This window comes from Cryptotermes secundus, unplaced genomic scaffold, assembly GCF_002891405.2.
Source record: "Cryptotermes secundus unplaced genomic scaffold, Csec_1.0 scaffold62, whole genome shotgun sequence".
Classification (NCBI taxonomy): Eukaryota; Metazoa; Arthropoda; class Insecta; order Blattodea; family Kalotermitidae; genus Cryptotermes; species Cryptotermes secundus.
Window position 1 is genome coordinate 588,818 of NW_019727786.1, and position 22,772 is coordinate 611,589.

A 22,772-nucleotide genomic window follows, 5' to 3' on the forward strand; every position below is an offset into this window, starting at 1 on the left:
ATATATATATATATATATAGGAATTATGTCAACCGTCAACACAATAAATATACTCAGTTTTAATATATACATCGAACCAACGCACAGTATAGAACACACCGAAAATAAATACGTCCAGACAAGAAACACATACACCATATTTTATGATTATATATAGATACATATCGTGTAAATAGCATACCAATATACCACACATTAACAACCCGTATATCATAAAAACTTGTTTTTGGGCTCCATAACCGGGCTTACTGCGTTGAAAGCTTCAACAAAAAACACCTACAAACAATATACATGCCCAGTTCTACACTGTACCATTGGAACCTTAGTATTTAAGTTGGCATACACATTCTTCACCTACCATACCAAAAAAAAAAATCTTTAATGTATTTTTAAATATTTTAAAAATACTTTTTAATATTTTTAATATTCTATAATATATTCAACATATTATAATCTTGATATATGGCATTCCTTTTATGTTTATCTTTTATTTATTTTTGTATTTCTGCTTTAATTGTAACACAAAATTGAGGCAAAAGTTTTATGTTAGAATATATTACGACACGTAGCACTTATATGGACCCGCATCGTTAGTTCAATAACTGTACGTATTCCTATATATAATTACCTGATGATGATCTTGTATGACCGAAACATGTAGCAGGAATAAGATCAAATATTAAAACTGAGTACATTTGTTGTATTGACGGTTAACATAATTTCGATATATATCACGATCCTTATATTCGGAAACAATTCATAATTAGAAGCAGTAACTATGAAGTGGTTTTAGCAAGATAATCACACAATAAATGAGCATATCATATTTTCCCCAGGAATAAACATTTTTATCAACGCAGTTTGGTCCTACGGTCTCCAAGTTTCCTGATTCCGACAAAATAAACTGTTTTCAGGTGACTCTTAATTTATTCATGTCATAGTTTTTTCTTTTTTGTCATGTGTATTTTAGATGTAATTCCATGAATGCTGATTTTCTTAATTTACCAGAATAAGCTTATCGCACTTGCTCGTTAGTCTCAGCACGTTACAGTCGATGGCCGCCCAGAATGATCGTCATTTCTATGCACGACTGACTCAAGATCTTAAGATACATTGCAGTAAGCAGTTCATTTATGCCTCCTCTTATATCCAAGCATGTTCAGGAAGTAAACAACTTCGACTATGGTGAATTTGCAGTGGGTTATGTTTCGTATGACTTCAAATAATATCAGCTCATTTTTCGTCATCGCAGTATCTAGAGCCCTCTTTCGCCGAAAAATTTTAAAATGTCCGCAAAAGACTATTAATCGCGGGGGCCCGGGTTCGATCCGGGTCTGGTCAAGTGGGATTTGTGGTGGACAAAATGGTGCTGGGGCGGGTTTTCTCCGAGTACTTCGGTTTCCCCTGCCAATCTTCATTCCACCAATTGCTCCACAATTATCCTCACCTATCATCTGGGGCTGGTACAATAGGCCAGAAGTGGCTGCTGTACAAGGGACTTAGTCCCACCCCACTAGCAATAAAAAAACTATTAATATTCTCGTCACTGTTATGGCCAACGTTACTATTTCTTGGATAAGCCTATGATATAATGTGCAGGTACAAGCAGAATATCTTCAAATATTTTCTTAATCACCAGTGCAGTGCTTCTAAGTCCTTCTGGGGGAGCAACGATGTGTTTGCCAAGTATACAGAAGTTAAATAACGGTGTATTATGGGCCTAATAAAACTGTCAGGCTTTGCTCTTTCGTCCAAAAATCTCACTCCGAGTTATTTTACTTCTTTCCAATTTAGGGAATGGATTTTCCGGGAGAAGGTGTAACAAATACGAGATCTGCGTTAACATTAATGTCACGCTGATTCCTTGTCTAAATCAATACCAATATAATTTTACGCAGACCTACTCTATTCTTTATGATCTGTACGTAGAAAATATGAATACTCACTGTTAATGAAATATACTGTTCTTCCGTACGTTTCATCTCCGAAGGCACTTCAACAAAATTTGGTGTTAACATAATTTGATTTGGTTTTATATTTGTTTTTTGTTTTTTTTTTTCCAGTATTAGTGTGGTATGTGACTGAATTGCCGGTCACGGTAGCCGAGCGGTCTAAGGCATGTACTGTCTTCGCTCGCTCGGAAGCCGGGATCGTGCGTTCGAATCCCACTCAGGGCATGGATGTTTGTGTGCGTTTTTCTGTGTTTGTCTACAGATAGAGGCCTTGTGACGAGCTGATCACTCGCCCAAGGAGTCCTACCGTATGTGTAAGCTCTAGTAAACCGAAGTGAAACGGAGAGTTTCGTGGAGGTATGACTAGGCCCAAATTGGGGCTGTAGCGCCACAGGAAAAAAAAATGTGACTGAATTCCTTGGCACTTTCGCCGTAAATAGCCCAATTTATCAGCTCAAGAAACGAATGAGAGAAATGGGTCATTCTGATGCGAAAAGGAATGTATAGAGGAGACAGAAACACGCGGAGAAACTCTGGCTAACTATCACGTTGTCCGTTAGGGATCCCATAAAGAGATTCGGGACCGAACCCGCGGTGGAAGTTTATGCAAAGTTTACTGACGAGATGTGAAACACTGTGGGTGGATTGACATCAACGTTTAGGACGAATATACTCGTACTTCTTCTGTGCTCAGATACCAGAGAAACGCTTTCCCAGTTAGACTGATTCCAACTCTGAAGATAGAGGAACCATGTTCTCTCAAAATATTTGTACCTATATACCAGACAAGACGGTCTTCACTATATTGAGAACTTCACATCTAGTGCAGGCAACAGTTCGTCTTGTAAGAACACATTTGTGTCTGTACGGAGAATCTTAAGAGAAGAAATATACATTTGGAAACAAGTGTGTGGCTTAATGCTTGCGGTAGGCGTTACACGCTTTTCACTTCTGTCAATTTCCACGATCCACCTTGCGAACCAGAAAGTTACTCAGCTGATGAAGTTATCTTCTGTCGAAAACCCTTCCTTATGAATAATGCCGAATGTTGTGGTCAAGTGGATAGCATTTCTGCTTTGTATTCAAATCTCGGCCCGTAAACCAGCTGTGACGGTTGAGAGTCTTCGTGGTTTTTTCTGTCCCTCCAGACAAATGATGTGATTATACCTGAAATTAGTCCACGACCAATTCTTTCTACATCTTTCCAATTCATTATTCAGTAGTCATCTTATTATTATAGTGTGAACTATGGACAGCGTCGTTACGTAAATCATAAAATATGAATATTTATGAAAAACTGGGAAAAATAAGACAGTTTTATGAATTCAGGAAGGGCAACCACAAACTTCGTGATATGAATTTGCGTATCTGTGAGAAGAGAAACAGGATAGCATCTTCTATGGAGAGAAAACTATCAAACTACCGGAGATTTAAGGAAGACTGACTGACTGCAAAACTAACCAAAATGTATCGAAAACTGTTTATGTACTACACAGGCCGTCAACAATGCCACAAATTGTTCCTTCTTTTTTTTTACACTTTTACTTTCGACACAACATCTTTCGGCCCTAAATGACCATCTTCAGGTGTCTCACTATGCTAAAACTGCTACACTGTACTACTACTGTCCATTCGTCTCAGATTCGACTGCACGCTTCATGTTTAAAACGTCATATTTGCAGTCAATTTTTCTTTAAATTTTGTAAAATTCTTATTACACCTCAAAAGGGGCGTCGTCCGCTTGACACAAGTGACGACAACACCGCATGCTGCTGGAGGGAACAACGCACAAGAAGGGGCAAAATCCGAAATTACAGACGTAACACAACAACGGGCTTACGAATAGAAAAACAGGCTGCCGCATTAAAACATCTGAAGAAAAGGATACAGATCTAAACAAGTGGATGACACCCCTTGTGAGGTGTAATAAGAATTTTACAAAATTTAAAGAAAATTATAATAGATTTCATTTGCATTTGATTCTAATTAAGTGAAGTACAGCGTGTGCTATTTTAGCGCGTACCAATTGACTACGAGTGTAACGTTTTAAATCATGAAGCGTACAGTTGCATAATGAATGGATAATATTAGCGCAGTGTAGCAGTTTTGGCATAGTGAGACACCTGAAGATTGTCATTTAGAGCCGAAACATGTTGTGTCGAAAGTGAAAGTGAAAGAAAGTAGGAAAAATTTGTTGCATTGTTGATGAAATGTGTAGTACATAAACAGTTTTAGATATAGTAATGCAACAGGATGCTTAAACATAGGATTTTTTTTTCCTTGGCACTACAGCCCCAGTGGGCCTAGGCCTACCTCCTTGAACTCCATTCACTTCGTTTTTTTTAGATCTTACACATACGGTAGGACTCCTTGGGCGGGTGATCAGCTCGTCGCAAGGCCTCTACCTGTAGACAAACACAGAAAAACGCACACAAACATCCATGCCCTGAGTGGGATTCGAACCCACGATCCCGGCTTCCGAGCGAGCGAAGACAGTGCATGCCTTAGACCGCTCGGCTACCGTGAGCTGCAAATATAGGATTACCAAAAGATAGTTAAGTTACCAACCAACCAATTGCGTAGCTATATTTACAAAAAAAGGATAGTAGTTATACCAAACAACCAATTGCGTAGCTATATTTACAAAAAAAAGATAGCTATATACCTAACTAGTAAGATATGTAAGTAACTAAGTAAGCAACTTACTGATTCACGTAACGACCTACACACCCATGCACTACCGCTCTTAGACATGCAGTCACCCTGCCAACCACTGACGCAGTAACCAGTTACCCACACTATGCTCCCTTAACTACCGCACTGGCCACAATACTGCATAAGCAACCTTAGCCAGATGTTACCTGGGCGACTCGGTGCTGGAGTACGAGTTGGAGCTCTTGCTGGAAATCGCGGACGCCACGCGGGTTCCGATGTGACAGCGGATGCTCTTAGAAGTGGTGAAGAGGGCGCGATTGTTCCTCTCGGGGCGAAGCAGAATTATGTACATCTTCGGCAGGAACAGGAAGACTAGCGTCACCATGGCGCTGAGCGTCACACACATACACATCGTTATCACCTGAGGAAGGAAAGGAGCAGCTGTTTCTGACTGCCTTCTCCAGAGGCTGGATGCCATCAGTTCGCTTTCATTGGCCCTACCCTGAGCTAGCGGAACCTAGTTCACATCCCTACAAAGCTATCCTTCCATCTCTGCCTAGACTCCCAAGTCTTGTGTCTCCTCTAGGCTTTCGGGCGGAAATGTTGTGTCCATTCTACATTTCTGTTACAAGTTCGCTCACGGCATACAGAGTGTTTCACGACTTTAGGGCATAACTGCAGGAGGTGATTTCCTATGTCTTTATGATCAAAAAAGTTCATATAAGTATGTGTCCAATTTTGGACGGTTACGGCGTTGTGACCGTTTTTTCATTCCCGTACACGCCCTCGTGTGAACCGCGTCTGTCAGCTGGTGGGTCGCTATCTTTAGCCAGCTACAGACAGACCGTTCTCGTTATCTCGACGCTTGAGATGTACCTAAGGCGGGGAGGGTTGGTATGTCCGGCGCGGTTCACAACCGATCGTCGGCCTGTGTTGCGGCCGGCGGTGGCATTTTCGAAAATCAGCCTTAAGCACCAATAAATTCAAATTAAAGATAATTTCACGAAGTTAACTTTACATTCATACTTCAAATGTATCATGTATTATGCTGGTTTATTATTTTGTTCCGTTTATTGTCAGTAATCGTTACCTTCTATTCTGAGTTTAAAACGGTCATAACTCAGTAACCGTCCAAAATTGGACACGTGTTTATATGAACTTATTTCATCACAAAGACCTAGGAAATCACCTCCTGCAGTTATGCCCTAAAGTCGTGAAACGCCCTGTATATTGGCTTAAAGCTCTAGAATTTTATTCGGGAAGTGTTTAATTGGCAAGAATTTTGAAGGAAGTTGTCGTGGTAAAATCGAGGTTTCCTCCTGGTATTTGCTTGGAGTGATGAGGGAATCCACGAAAATTCTGTCAGCACAGCCTGTGCCCCGGCAGAGATCGGGGCAGAGAACATCGGCAATACAAGTCTACTTCGTCCCCAATGGAACCTGCTCTCGGCCAATAAGAATTTAAAACAGTCTATCTATAAATTAAGCCCTCGGCCACTTTTTGTGGGCAGAAAGCTGATATCGAATTATTGGATCTCGACTGTTTAATTATAAGTTCACTTGTCTGCCACAACAAGGGAGAAGGATTAACTGAATTGTAAAAAGCGACACAGTACTAAAATCTTTCAAACCTTTAATCCGGTTTACGTGTACGTGCCAGCTGGACTGTACACAAGTGATCGGAGAATAAAACAACATAGGTTCGATAATCGCATTGTCTTGTTTGACTGGCACGTTACGCTGTTCCTCTTGCGGCATTCATCCGAAACTTTGCGTTTAAATTTTATTACAGAGACATCTACCGGAGTCACCCAATTGCAGCCCAGTCATTCCGAAAACAAAGTCCATTTTCGTGTTAATAATTTTATCTGTATTGTTCACTAACCAGTGCAACCTCTGTACTCTAGTGGTCACAGTTCCTGGCTACAGATCCAGAGGTCCGGGTTCGATTCCCGGCGCTACCAGATTTTCTGAGAAGTAGTGGGTCTGGTACGGGGTCCACTCAGCCTTGTGACGATAATTGCGGAGTTATTTCAAGGAAATAGCGGCTCCGGTCTAGAAAACCGAAATTGACGGCCGTGGGGATTCGTTGCACTGACCATGTGACACCATCTATCCGCAAAAGTTGGCACTAAACTTCGCCGACAACCGGCGATCGCTCGGTCGGTATAGTTCGCTTCGAACTATAGGCCACGGAGTTTGTTCTTTTTTTGTTTGTACTGAGTTTCCTACCTGTGCCTTTCAGTTCACGAGAAATGTCAGATTAGGCCGTGCCATAACTCAGGCGGTTAGTCACCGGGTTCCCACCGAGGAGATCCGGGTTCGAACCCAGGTCAGGTCATGTGGAATTTGTGGTACACAAAGTGGCACTGGGGCTGGTTTTCTATGAGTAATTCGGTTTCCCCTGCCAAGTCGCATTCCACTGACTGTTCCACATTGGTCATCATCTATCATCCGGGTCTGGTATAATAGGCCAATTAGTGGCCGACGTACCAAGTGGACTCAGTCTCACCCCACCCCAAGACAATTAAAGAGACTTAAATGACCGAGAAAGACAGTATATATTTCATGTGGTCATTCTGTATAGTAACTTCCCCAGCATTTTTTATTGCTAATGGGGTGGGACTAAGTCCCTTGTACTGCGGCCACTTCTGGCATATTGTACCAGCCCCAGATATTAGGTGAGGGTGATTGTGGAGCAAATGGTCGAATGGAGATTGGCAGGGTAAACAGAAGTACTCGGAGAAAACCTGCCCCAGCGCCACTTTGTCCACCACAAATCCCACTTGACCAGACCCCGTATGGAACCGCTTGAGCTATGGGGCGGCCTAACTTCCCCAGTAAGTTACGAATGCTCTTCCTTCGGGGACAAAACGACCAGAGACCAAAGTTAACAAGTCACCTCTTTCTGCTACCGAACCTTACAATGTGTGGTACTTTACCTCCATTCATTGTATGAACCTTAGGACTTGCTACTTAAAAGGCTGAGCTAGCTTAATCTTCGTCTGTGGGAAGCGAGCAGAAAGCGAAGACGAGATACGAACCTTGGAGTCGCTGCCAAAGTAGATGGGGACGAAGGCAATCCAAATGACGCACGTCGTGTACATGGCGAAGCCTATGAACTTGGCCTCATTGAAGTTCTCTGGGACGTTCCGTGTCTTGATGGCATACAGTGTGCAGAGTGCGATCAGCAAGAAGTCGAAGGCCAGAGGAGCGACGACCCCAAGCGGAGTCGTGTTGCAGGCTAGCACCACGCGATCCAGCGTCGGAAACAGCAACGTCGGGGCGGCCGGCTCCAGAACCAGCATCGTGACCGAGACGCCCACCTCGATGCCAATCAGCGAGCATGTAATGAGTACCTGAAAACATTTTTTGTGTCAATGACTATTTTTATTGCTAGTGGGGTGGGACTAAGTCCCTTGTACTGCGGCCACTTCTCGCCTATTGTACCAGCCCCAGATGACAGGGGAGGGTGATTGTGGAGCAATTTGTAGAATGAAAATTGACAGCTGAAACCGAAGTACACAGAGAAAACCTGCCCCAGCGCCACTTTGTCCACCACAAAACCCACTTGACCAGACCCGGTATCGAACACAGGCCGTCGCGATGGGAAGCCGATGACTAACCGCTTGAGCTATGACGCGGCCGTGTCAATGACTAACTCGCCGACTGACTGACTGACTGACTGACTGACTGAATTAAATACCACAGTCTGGCGGTTATCAACGTGTCGCAGGAAGACGCTGCTTCCACTTCGTGAAAACGCTGATAGCACCTTTCAGACTACACTGAGTCATAACCTCAGATATAAAATTGTAAATGAACTATAGAATTTGTAAATTTATTGCCTGAATTTTAATTAACTAAGTAACTGACTGGCCGAGTAGGTAATTAAGAAAATAAATAACAGATAAACTGTGATCCATTTACCTACTTCCTGCTTAGTACCTACCTACCCAACTACCAAGGATTGATATTCTGATTACTGCTAGTTACATATTGAAACACGATGGGATTACTGTAAATGATAATTAGTAAATTGTAGAAGGAAGAAATCGTGGTCCAGTATAAGGCACTGAATGAATCGCCGAAAACCGCAATAGTACTTCAGTCAGAATACTCGGTTCGAGCCCTACACCTCCCGAATACCAGACGGAAATTCCATTCATTATACCGCGGTACTCGGTCCTGGGACGTCAACAAACACATTAACTAAGGAACCTAGCAAACAAACTAGGCATTTGCTGAACATTAAAAATTTTATAACCTAAGTTAGGAACTGTTTAACTGAATACTACCTACATGTAAAGTAAAAAAAAAAAGTAAAGCTATCCCTGTAACAGGCCGTGAAGGCCCATAGGGTTGTGAGACGTTGAGGGTCCTACATTATCTAGACAATCGGCTCAAAGATGGCGGTAAGGGTGTCAGCCTTACGCGCCGGCTGTGCTTTACTCCCCAGGAAAATTATTTAATTAATTCCTGGTACTCATTTAAAACCCAGGGCCATAGCGCGGCTGGAAAGATTAGGTCAATTGAAAAAAATTCAAAGACCTCATCGGGACTTGAACCTATATGACTAACGGAAAAACCAATCCAACAGGCCCACTGGCCGACCAGTAAGCTTCTAGTATAGGCTATATGAGAATGCAATTATTGCGAGAGAGAGAGAGAGAGAGAGAGATAGTGGGAGGGCATGCTACGCCATCTGTCTGGTTACTTCAGTTTCCAGTATGGAAACTGCCCATGACCTGAGCAAGTAAGTTTTATGAATCACTGCTGGCACGCGCCGAGGAGTGTTGACTTTCTTATCGACAGACTGGCTGCTAAATTGCTGCTGGTCCTCGCCAGCAAAATGATTCTAGATTCCAGTCCCAAGCAATCCATGATCATATTTTGTTATATGACGGCTCTGGGAGCCTTCAGACACTTGATTATGCAGCGATTAACTGAGGGGCATAATTTAGTAATGTAATTAATTTGTTTCTTTTATTCTATTTCGTACAGCGGACCCAACAGAGAACACCCACATTTTATAAAATTCACTTCGTATTCTTGCCACTGTGTACAGTATTCACTGTTGTTTCAACAGTGTATAAGCACCGCCAAATCTCTGCCTTTTAATTACGTTAGTGAACTTTAGTTTATTAATATAAACGTAAATAAGATCTAAAAGTTTGTTACGATGGTATATTAATACAAATATCGTGTTTGTGAACATTATGCATCGCCCTGCTTTTATTTAACACACATAACGTTTCCGGGATTGGATTCTGTCTCCGTCTTCAGGTGGAACCCACTGAGTCTCAGAAATGTTGTGTTTTCATTAAAAACAATACGTTGGATAATGTCCAGAAACACAGTAACTGAATATAAATGTTATTAATTCTTACAGATCTAGCTGCTGCGTTGTGATATTGACATAGACATCAACCAGATCCCGAGTGAAGAACGGGTACTGCAATTTCTGCCTTCTCATATTGTAAGTGAAAAAAGGTGACTTATCGAAGTTTCCTTTTGTTTCACGTGCGATAACATAAAAAGCAATGAAGTACGACAAGGCTTATGGTGTGTCTGTTAATGTAGATCACTCTCTCAAGCAGTGATATTGGGGAACAGGTAAAATTACATTGTAGGGCGATTCTACATGCATACATACGTACATAGGTTTACATACATCTCTGTTTACAATAAAATCGTTCTAGTGCTGAGTTAGATTATGGAACTACTGTGCTGACAGCGCAGCACGCCATTTTTTCAGGTAGTAATAATTCTGTCGGTAGAGGGATCTGCCAACAGTTGTCTCTCTGCCGTCAATTAGCATTTTCATTCAAAATTTATATTTAAAAAAGCTTTCTGAAACATCTATTTTGTGTTATTTTTAAATACCGGATGTTTCAGCACACAAAGCGGAACTCTTAGTGCAGCCAACTATATACACATACATACCTGAGCTGCAGCGGACATGAACCTCGACTTCCTAGAGGGGAAGCGCTTCTTGGAGCCGGCGAGGATTCGGGCGATTCTATTGGTCTTCGTCAGCAGAGATGCATAGATCATGGCAAAGCTGAGTCCAGGCAGAACACGAGACAGACAGCACGACAGCCAGGATGGTTCGGCGAGGATCGGGAAGGTGGCGGCATGGCTGAGCGTCATTCCGGCGAGGATAAGGTAGCTCAGCTCCCGTGTAGAAGACTTGACGACAGGGGTGTCATTGTAGCGAACAAAGACAGCTCCTGCAAACGCAGTGGACAGGAAGCCGAGGCACGAGAAAGCTATGGAGACGATGGCTTGCGTGTCGGACCACTGGACGAACTCGGGGGGTATCTCATCGCACGCTGCGGGACCGGTTTACTCATTAACTGGACAACGTAACTGAACAAGTGACCCAGCAACTAACTACTTTTCTTGGCACTACAGCCCCAGTGGGCCTAGGCCTACCTCCATGAACTTCTCCGTTCACTTCGGTTTTTCTAGATCTTACACATTCGGTAGGACTCCTTGGGCGGGTGATCAGCTCGTCGCAAGGTCTCTACCTATACACAAACACAGAAAAACGCACACACACAAACTAAACATCCATGTCCTGAATGGGATTCCTAGCGAGCGAAGACAATACATGCCTTAGACCGCTCGGCTACCGTGACTGTCAACTAACTACTTAATCACATTTATGACTAAGTAACAGACACGTGTCAATTAACCAGCCAGAATAATTGCCTCAGTCACTAACCGAATGTCTATGAACATACTTAAGTAACTAAATTTTTCGAAGTAACTGTAAGATTTGAGCTCTTCATGGCGGTGACTATGAAGAATGCCATCTTCTGGGATGTGGTGCCGTGTAGATATTGTGTAAACCGACGTTTCGGAGAAACGTATCGCCTGCAGCCACCTGCTCACTCTGGTTCCTCGCTCGTGAATTTCTTATACCCTGAAGATGGAGGCGATTCGTTCCTCCGAAACGTCGGTTAACACAATATCTACACGGCTCCACATCCCAGAAGACAGTAATCGATTGAATTCAATCGAGGAACCACTGAATGAGAAAATGACTCTCGCAATTACTGGGTTTTCGGACTTTGTCCGTCGTCCCTTATTCTAGAAACTAGAAAACACACTCTTTCGGAATTTGGATCTGTTTCCGTCCTCAGGTGAGGGGGGGGGGACACCTACTCTGTTGGGTCCCTTGGAAAGAGCTATCTTCAGTCACTGATTTTAAAATACCGGACGATGGGTAAAGTCCGAAACCCCAGCAATTCTGAGTGTTATACACCACTGTCAGAACCCTTTACAGTCCAAGTAAATGACTACCTTTACGACTAACTGACTACATGACAAAGTAGTCAGCCAAGCAATTAAACTAACTGGTTAACCATCTAAATAAACGGGCGACCAAATAAGTAACCAATTAGATAACTAATTATCCAACAAAGTAACCGACTAAGTAAGTAAGTAAGTAAGTAACCAGTCAAGTAACTAAGCACAGTGTTTAATTGACCTAAGAACCAACCCAGCCTCTCCGGGTCTTACAGTATGAAGCTCACCCGTCTTGTTATCGTTCGGCAGATATCCGGTTGGACATGCTCGGCAGGTGGTATCGTTCAGGAGAAACTCATTGATTGCACAGGAGACGCAAGCCCAGCAGCATTTCTGTTCTTGCCCTCCGGTCTGAAAGTTCTGAAAGACAAAGCCAAAGACTCATTAGAGAGTTGTCATTTTATCGATTCTCCGAGACCATCAAAATGGAATGTAGTATTATGGGCTGCTGAGCGCAACAATGAGGTCTCTTACACGAGAATCCGTCCAAATGAAATGTAGTATTATGGGCTGCTGAGCGCAACAATGAGGTCTCCTATACGAGAATCCATCCAAATGAAATGTAGTATTATGGGCTACTGAGCGCAACAATGAGGTCTCCTATACGAGAATCCGTCCCGTGATAAAACATAAACACACTGTGCAAAATACCTCTTCCTGACTAACTGCTTAGAAGAAAGAGCTTGATTGAAACTTACATATTTACCGAAAGGTGCGAAGCACAGAAACCTACTGGAATTAAAGGAAACTTGGGCTATGTTCATAAGTAAGTGAAGTTTTATTGTAAGAGGGTATGACAGTATATTTATTTAGAGTTCAAATCTCGTCGAAAAGATATAGTTTTTATTCGAAATGAAATACTCAGTCATAAAATTATAACCGATAATTCTGATAAAATTATTGTGACCCAGGAGAGGCACCAGGAAATGTGCCAAGGGCCCAAATAAGTGGACAAATAAGCGATGGATTAGAATGGAAAGAATTATGGATGAAAATATTAGGCATTTCAGCATGAAAAATCGGGGAATAGTCCATAGAAGATGGGTTGTAATAGCATGACAAAACCAAGAAGGTGGAACAGCAAAACTGCTTCAATATCACAAATTATATTAGACATTTGCTCTTCACCACATGCTGAGGTGTTACTGGACAATTGTATTTGCATACATTTCTATAAAGTAATAACGCAGAGTATCATTTTGCATTAATTTACAATATCATCTCTTGGTTTCTTCCTGGCAAGAGCCCGCTTGTCTAATCTTCCATCGTGCCTTTCCAGAGATTTCTTGAACCGTGTAGCCAAGTGAACTTTCATGCGTGTGTGACATTTGTTCTTCTGTAGTTTCTGCCTACGATATCCTCTAAGACGGCGTGTACGTCGTCTGCATTTCCGTTTCCGTTCCCGTTCCCTGCAGATGCGGACTGAATCTTTGCGTTTATTTTCTTTAGTTTCATAATCGTTAATACTGTGGCATGTCCGCTGAAATCCGGAATAGTTTCACTAGAAGAGACGTCCGTTACAAGGTTACGGCATAATAAAGAGTGAAGCAACAATGCAACACGGAACGCCACGTCAGTGTAGCAATCGTTATGCATATAACAAAAGAGGAAATATGGGAAGCGGTGTTCTCTGCGAGTCCGTGCAGGAACTATATGCCGTAACAGCGCTGAAACTACGGTGTAACATAGAAAGACGGATCCTTCCTTCGTCGAAGAGGAAGCCCGTATCACGTGGTAGCATAGTTGGTTCAGACACTATGATAAAATCCGGAAGGTCGCGGATTCGAGCCCCGACAAGGTGGATTTTTTCAATTTATCTAATTCTTCCAGCTGCGCTATGGCCCTGGGGTACTCAGCCTCTAAAGGACATAAGTAAGGGGAATCTTCCTGGGGGGTATATGGTCGCGGCCGAAGTGCCATCTCTGCACCGATTGTCTGTAGAAAATGTGGGAGCCTCGACGTCTCACAATCCTATGGGTCTTGCTGACCTGTTACAGGGATAGCTTCATACACGTACGAGGTACGAGTATGCCTTATTTAAACAGTGCTCTCAGTATCTTAGACTACACGTACAGCGTCGAGTGTGGGAGGATTTATTGAACATTAAATTGAAAATAATGTGGAGTCGTTTGCCTGGATGTACTGAGGATAAACATAAAGAACTCGAGTCAGAATAATTTGTATCCCGACAGGATTCAAACCGGTCACTACCCGAATACAAGCCAGAAAAATTATCGTTTTGACTTGTATTCAGAAGGTGATTTCATACATACACAAACATACTTAGAAATACGTATATATATATGAATAGAGATTTAGGTAGAAAAATTTTAATTAGGATTCACTCACAGTGGTCATTGTCTCCAGGCTTTTACAGTTGGGATCACAAGTTCACACTCCGCTCGAAGCACGGAGTTACGTTCACATTTTCCTGCGGTATTTGTCTTTGTTGGGAGAGACATTACAAAGACCCAACACATCACCCAAGATATCGTAATAAATGTCTTGAATATTCAGAGTTTCTGAATTAATTTTCAATCTTAACAGACTAGAATATCGTCTGGGGAAGTGTTAATTGAGATTAATGACAATGGAACACTGTACCTTGTAGTACCCTGGCTGACAGGGTTTCGAACAAACAGACTTCACTTTCTCTCCTGACCGGGGCCACTGCAGCTCATCTTCTTGCATGATGAGAGTCCCATTGTTCCAGTCCCCGATGCGGATGTAGTCGTAGCTGCCATTGGACAGCAGCTGGAAGTTCATTATGTTGTACCTAGCCAAAGGATAGCTTGTTATCGCTTCGGAAGAGGGGCTACATATCCAATAAACTTCGTCTGCAGTTCTGTTTTCTTACTCACCTTAAAAACAAATTACCAGAACTCTGTTAGTCTTTTATCTCAAAACTTTCAGATATAACCAGATTTCTCCCTTTTGGCTACTTAAAGTGACATTTAACTATCTTTTTCTTAACGTCTACTTAATAGTCATGAAGATGTTAAAAGATTTGGCGTTTCTAAGCATGTAAAATGAGAAACACTTTAAAGGGTGTTATAAGCTCGTAACAAGAATGCTTTCTCTGCTTGCTCCTTAGAAAGGAAGGTTTGCAATGTCTTAAGTTCTTCTGTTTCTAACGCAAGAACAACCATCGTCTCTCTCCATATTCTTTGCATGTGTTTGTCTGCTTCTCCCTGACATATTATAGCGGCTCCTGCATACTTGTACCTACTCGTATTCTTTTTCCAATGGCTCATCCAGCCCATTCAGGGCCCTTGCCTCTTATTCAGTTCCGTAATCATTTTACACATGAGGTAGGACTCCTTGGGCGAGTGATCAGCTCGTCGCAAGGCCGCTACCTACACGCAGGACAACACAAACACAGAATAAACACACACAGACGTCGATACCTTGAGTGGGATTCGAATAAACGATCCAAGCTTCCGAGCGGGACAAGACAGTTTATGCCCTAGAGCGCGCGGCTACTGTGATCGGCATATACTCGCATTAAAACCAGTAAAAAGATTAAATTTGTGTCCGAAAGTTTTCACGACAAAACTTTCAAATAGCTGAATTGCATGTGAATGTAAGAATAATAATAGTATAGAACAGTTTAGTACACGTATTCCCATACATGTTCCTTGTAAATGTTCACTTCTGAGCGATCTTCACAGTAATTTATTGCAGACATCCATCTTATCCACCTCGAAGTGAAAACACTTTAGCATAAATTTGCGAAAAGCAGCAAACAAACTTATTGGTCGCAGAGTTAATAAAGAATTGGAGAAGCTCCTATGTTGAATTTGCGGTTCATACGGAGGGTCACCGGAAACACTGTCTCCTGATATGTGACGCCGTGAAGTATGCTATGTATTTCTCAACACTTTGGAGGAACCTGTTTCCTCCTCCTCCCCCTTCTTCTTCTTCTCCCGAATATTGAGGCAGCATATTTGTCCGAAACGTTGGAAAACATTTACCAGACTACACGGCATCACACCTCAGACAGCAGTAACATTTATTTATTATGTTCTTTATGCTTCACTGGATATACACTGTATATAGAAATGCCTCAACTAAGAGCAGTAGATCATAACGATGTGTCATTTCGTGACGTGAAACTACTGAATCTTTTAAACCTGAGTTGCTTTCCAGAAAATTGATAAAATTCGATTTGGGTGTCATGTCAACAGGGGTTTATGTTAGACTCATAAAGCTGGAAGATAGAAGTGTCCCCTGCTTAACTAAGCACTACGTTGTGAGGTCCTATATACGAGTGGAAGTACACTTGGTCGTCGATTTACGACCGACTTCCGTTCTGACTGACAGGTCGTAAGTCGATCTGGTCGTATGTCGGCCATATATTTATTAACAGTATTTTTTAAACTCTCTAATCTTTTTAACATCTTTACAATTTTTTTTTAACTTTTTACAATTTAATCATCTTTTATTTTTCATTCCTTTTGTGGTCGTAAGTGCGGCCGGTCGTAAGTCGACGACCAAGTGTACAGCTCAGTTCATTTTAACACGAAATTAAATTTGTTCAGCGTTTTCGTATCTATAGATCCCAGTGCGAAGTTAAATCGAAATTCATCAGTAGTTTCATAGGAACAAATTGTGGATGCACATGCACAAACTATTCGACAAGGGTTTCGTTTTTTTCAATTTGTTCCACAGGACTTCCAGATGAATCCAAACATCTCACTGCATAGACTTGGCCTCCTGTTAAGTATGTGTTGTGAGCTATGTAAGTTATAAATCGACAATGAGATGTAATTTGGCTCATGAGTTAGGCTCCTGGGCCCATGTATAACATGGAATAGATTAAATGATAACGGAACAGCAAATAAGGTACAGGGTGACATTAGTGGGTCCATTACTATTACGCTTTCCGGGAGCTCGCGTTAGAGGGGCACAGATTCACCCTACGTCAACGTTGTCAGATGTAACGTAAAAGCAGGCCTCCTGTCGCCATAAATATAATTGTTACAACATGTATAGGAATGTTTATAATATATCTTATAAGCAAATTTCATTTTCCTACTTCCAACACTATATTAGCTATCCACGTGAGACTAGAATGCAACCGGAAATATCTGCAATCTATTCATGTTATCTTACTCACTCACTAATGGAGCTGAGCCCTTCTTGAGAAGCCGCCAATTGTGCAACCACTCGAAGGATTTCTCAGCATTTTATGGAACCCGTAAGTACATTACCGTGTTCAAAAGAGTCCTCCAGTGGTCCCTATCGCGAGTCAGATCAATCCAATCTATACTATCCCATCCTGTCTCTCTAAAATCCATTTTAATATTATCCACCCACCTGCGTCTTGGTCTTCTTACTTTATTACACTATACATAACTTTACCTTAAAGCATTTACATATCTTTCGAAAAGCTGTTACCATACACAATTTCACGACCCTACGTATATTAAGTGGTGCTGGGCTGTCACCCACCTCAAAATTTCGTGCGCCCACCACAGTTATTACTGATCAAGGGGAAAATAAAAATTTGAGAGGGGAGACATCACCGATGGCGTAACACTCATATCTATTTATTAATTTGTAAAATGTTCTGTTTTCTAGGATATAACGCCGTGTAGTCTGGTGAAAGTCAACCGACATTTCGGGGCAACATATAGTCTTCATCTTCAGGGCCGAAGAATTAGCCAAGGAAGACACCAGCGTAAAACATGTAGTAAGCAGAGCCACCTACTTCACGCAGGTTTCTTGTTTGGCTTATTCTTCGGTCCTGAAAATGGGGGCGACATATTTCTCCGAAACGTCGGTTGACTTCAACGGATTACACAGCCATACATCCCAGAAGAGAGAACTCTTCATAACCATCTCTATGAGAACCTCAAATCCTACATATCAGTTCGTGGTTTAATTGAAGACATTGTCAGTTACTGATGATTGGGTGGAAATGAAAAAAAAAAATTAACGGATCTGGTGGAGGCGATGGTGGGCCAATTTCATGCACTGTCCAGGCGCCTGCCTGAGCATACTGAGGAAGTCCACAAAAATACCTCATTATAATCTGCGTCTCGACAAAGATTCAAACCTGCGCCTTCCGAATATTACTTCAAAAATATTATTCCTTGATCCAATTTGCTCTATGTACGCTCATACGGAGTTTAGTAATATTCGTTCCGTCTTTTAAAAAGTTAAAAGAGGGCACACTGAAGCATGTACGGAAACCACGACCCTGTCGTAAGGCTGTAATTTCTCTTAAGACAGGAAAGTAACAAGTTATAACAACGTACGAAGAACATAATGATGGGAGCTCGAGGTCACCCTCAGTGTGGGATGCTTCCTAAATGGCGAATGCTTCATAACAGAATACAAGAATTTAATTTTCCGGTATATTGCCAGGAATTCTGCTGTCAGATGTATCCTTGTGACATTCCGGTATACAGGAAAGGTATCCGAGACTTGGTTAGAGATAAATGGTAAGGGTCCGTACGTACCTACCTTCCAGGAGGATCCCCTTGCTTGTCGAACTCCACCAGTTCATCATCTTCCCCGTACATAAACGTTACGTTCAGCAAGTAGCTCTGTGAAGAAATCGAACGCAATAAGATTTCAGCCTGCATCGTGTTATAGACCTAAAGACATGGAGTACTGATTAGCTCAGCAGTTTTTCCATACTCTCTAAATCTGTCGGATAGAGATGGAAAGGGAAGCCGACAATGTTAATCCTTCCTACTCCACGTTTCCCATACACATACATAAGCTTCAGAAGGTAATTTTATTGTCATTATTTCAGCTGTTGCCATTATTCAAGATATTCTCTATGTTTTACCTCAACAAAATACTGTGACATGTATATACATTGCTAAGCAACGCCCGAAACACTCAAAAATAGAACGGGGTTATGCAACCCGTTTCTAGGAACACTTCCGCGAATGCGCAATGACGTCACACCCCAACAGTGCGTAGCTATCACCTAACTTCCGTTTTCTGTGTGGTCTGCACACAGAAAACGCAAGGAAGACGATGTAAGAGTTCGTAGGATACAATTAAAATTGATCTAATTGAAATGGGTTGCGATAGAGAGAGATGAATGGAAGTGCCTCGAGATCCTACCAAACAGAAGGCTAAGAAATTGTTTACATTCCCCACAGAACGGACAATACTTTGTAAGATCAGGCACCGACTAAATAATTAACATTAATATTACCACATCTACATCACGAGCCTCCAAAACAGTTTATTTTATATATACACAAAAAATATAGAATACTCCAATTTGTCCGTGGTAACACAACAAAATCGCAAAAAGCAGAGACTGACTCGATGATGTAAAGCATCACTTGAAGAATTTTAATCTTGTTTTATACCCTAACTTTCGTTTTATATTGTCTAATTTATTGTACTTTTACGCCAAATTTTTAATATAATTAATATCATTGTATCCAATTTTACTAGTACTGCAGTTCAGTGGTGTGTATGTTGGTCATTTATTTGTCTGATGATGGCTTTTGTTAATGTAGCATAGCCAAACTTTGCACTGACCTCAATATAATTGAGTTGTGACGGTTTTAATAAAGAAATTATAGGCTAAGAGGTGTTGAACTTTCAGGTTCTTTAACTTGAAAGTTTGGCCGCGCCATAGCTCAAGCGGTTAGTCGCTGGCTTCCCACCGTGAAGGCCCGGGTTCGATCCCGGGTCTGATCACGTGGGATTTCTGGTGGGCAAAGTGGCGCTGAGGCAGGTTTACTCCGAGTACTTGGGTTTCCCCTGCCAATCTTTATTCCACCAATTGCTCCACAATCACCCTCACCTAATATCTGGGGCTGGTAAAATAGGCCAGAAGTGGCCGCAGTATAAGGGACTTAGTCCCAACACACTAGCAATAAAAACAGCTTGAAAGTTAGGAAGCTAAGAGATTAGTTGATATAGGGTCGTTATATAAGTGAAGAAAACATACCTTGAAGAGTGAGCCGTTGAATGGGAAGAGATCGGAGCAGAGGCCCACTGCGTCCCTACCACACACGTCTTGATGCATGTTGTGAAGGCCGTATGCCATTGTGTAGATGGCCTTTATAATGAAGGACAGCTTCGGATCCGCCTTGTATCTGTCGCTTAGCTTTTCTCGACCTGTTACCAAAAATTAAACGTCAATTTACTTTATACGCGGACGTTATAATTATTGGCATGGCAGTAAATTGCTGCAAGCCCTCGCCAACCAAGTTATTCTTGACTTCGGGCCCAGACGGGACTCATGACCAAATTTTTGTTCGTTCCAAGGCCATCTGGGTGTTTAGTATTTGAAGTTAGGCTGGGGCCACACGAGCGCACGAAGTACGTCCGTTGCAAACGAACGTACTTTATGACGGACTTTGCTGAGGACACCGCACAGTTGCAGAAAGCTGTGCGTAGTTTTCTGTCTGCAATGGAGCCAGAAGAAAGCGTAGCATTCGCCTCTTGTTTATTTCTACAACGGACGTCACGACGTCCGTTACAACGGACGCATTATTTGCACTCGTGTGGGCCCAGCCTTAGGGGTCTCAAATTGCAATAAATTAAATTATCAATCTAAATTCCGTATCTGGTCACTAACACGTGAAAATACAACCTCTTCCTAGTCCAGCGAAATAATGATTCCTTCAAATTCAGCACTTCACTTCAAAGGCTGTTCACCCCCGATTTAAGTATTATGCAGAACGGAGTGTGACATAGCTAACAGTATCTGTCTCAGTGACTCAGTCCATTTTTGGCTCACTCGACCCTCTGAAACCTAAAGTTGTTAACTAGATATTAAAGGGATTCTGTACCCTTTGGCTTCCCCTATTTCAGAGTGATAAATGTCTATCTGTTGTACCCTATTAATTGACACCGAAATGCTTAAAATATACTTAGAAAAGAGCCCTGTCCCGGTTCATTGCTTTCTTGTAAACAAATAGGTCTGTCTTATTCTACTGACCCTGAAAGGGTTAAAGTAACCTTTGAAAGAGAAATCCGTCGCTGTGTATTGTGCTCTTGTATGCCATGATAGTTCTCGCTGGCTCATTCGATTTAGTGGCACAGATAAGCTATTTCAGTTCTTATGTGGTTACACCATGCGGAAACGGGTAATGTTCTAGACGCTTCGGAAGTACACGACACCTCCACCTTCAGTGCCCAAATGCGTAGGGTCGGTAACAATGCCAAAATTCATACGGTGTAACCACCGAAGAACTCACTTATCATCAACAGTCAACGATGGCGAAAGCCTGAAATCTGTCATGACATCAATGTGTTAAAGTAAGCTTCCCTGTGAATTGACAGGTCTCGCCGACTCACTTGGTTTACTGTTACCGAGACGTTAAAACCAGATTGTATTCTCTACCTGTGCACTCTCCTCTCTCCAGTGAGGCTGAGACGAGCTTTGCAGACATGACAGTGCTGTTGCCGTAATCCTCGCGAATGCTGCAGTTGAAGCGTTGTTGCCAGAACTCGCGGAACCACGGGTTCCGGGTATTCGTGTACGGGTTCAGTTTGAAGTAGTACTCGTCGAAATCCGTGACGTTTGACGAGTGGATACGGATAGAAATGCTGCCTCGCGCTTGCATCTCATAGCCGTCAGTGACGTCACTGCGGTCAGCCCAGCCATCACTGCAAGAAAACATATGCTCGCTATCTTGACAACAACTTTTGTGTTCTTTCTTGTTCCCTCCACGAAAATTCTGGAATAACACCTTATTCATTCAGGGGCAGTACATTTTGCCCATACAAACATGGAACCTCTTGATTCTCCAAATAAACACCAATTGAACAAAGCAGTTTTCTGGGATGTGGCACCGTGTATATGTGGTGTTAACCGACGTTTCGAAAGAATGTATCGCTGTATCTGCTAGTGCCGGTTCTCACGGTCTCTTCGCCTGCGTATTTCTTATATTTTTTCTTCTACCCTTAAGATGGAGGCGATACGTTCCTCCGAAACCTCGGTTAACACCACATATACACGGTGCCACATCCCAGAAGACTGCTTTCTTCATAGTCATCGCCGTGAAAACCTCAAATCTTACATAAACACCAATTATTTCTCTGAACAGCATTAACCAGTTCGTCCTTGTAATGGAGACACATTATGTAGTCTGTGAGACAGAACTGATTTTTAGCCTATTGTCATTATAGAAAATAAAAGTAAGCTTATGTGATCACCTTTCTGTTTGTGTGTCTGTATATTTATCCCGCCTAAAAACTTTTCAATACTTTTAATTATGTACTTCACAAATACTTCCCATCAGTAATACCAACATTGACACATCTCAGATTGCTGAAGTTAATCCTTAATATTGCTCGAAAACCAGTACCAATCTTCATGAAACCTGGTATGTATATCACGCCACCTGAACTCATCTGAACGATATACCTAAAAACAGGTCTCCTAAGTAATACCAACATTGCAGCCTCCCAAGATCCTACGCATAGACGTTTATTATTACTTGAACGCCCAAAGTGATCATCACGAAATGTGTTAAGTGTATCGATAATACCAACATTACAGCCTCTCAGATTTCTAAAGCAAAACCTTATCATTACTAGAATGCCTATACCAATCTTCATGAAATTTTGTATATGCCTCCCGTCCCCATCTGAACGACATACGTCATAGATTCCCACCCTTCAGTAATACCAACATTGCAAGCTCTCAAACTGTCTCGAATACCTGAACCGATCTTCATGAAAAGCCGAATGTATATAATGAAATCTGAGAGCAACTCAGTGGTATACATCATACACCTCTGCAGCCCCTCAAACTGTTTAGATGATAAAATTAATATTGTTCGAAAGCCTGAACCGATCATCATAATATCTCGTACTCATATCTTACCACCTGAATCTATCTCAACGACATACTTTA

At 42.0% G+C, this 22,772-nt stretch overlaps 1 protein-coding gene across 1 annotated transcript in view; it reads right to left on the reverse strand.

Moving 5' to 3' along the window:
* Nucleotides 1-22,772, reverse strand: part of LOC111864910 (metabotropic glutamate receptor 1) — a 228,313-nt gene that overhangs the window by 57,371 nt on the left and 148,170 nt on the right. Inside the window, exons 5-12 of the mRNA XM_023852521.2 lie at nt 21,255-21,520; nt 19,854-20,023; nt 18,395-18,477; nt 14,528-14,699; nt 12,151-12,283; nt 10,553-10,941; nt 7,651-7,965; nt 4,814-5,028 (exon numbers count right to left, since the gene is read on the reverse strand). Coding sequence (XP_023708289.1) covers nt 4,814-5,028; nt 7,651-7,965; nt 10,553-10,941; nt 12,151-12,283; nt 14,528-14,699; nt 18,395-18,477; nt 19,854-20,023; nt 21,255-21,520 — 1,743 coding nt within the window. The remainder of the gene's footprint in view (nt 1-4,813; nt 5,029-7,650; nt 7,966-10,552; nt 10,942-12,150; nt 12,284-14,527; nt 14,700-18,394; nt 18,478-19,853; nt 20,024-21,254; nt 21,521-22,772) is intronic.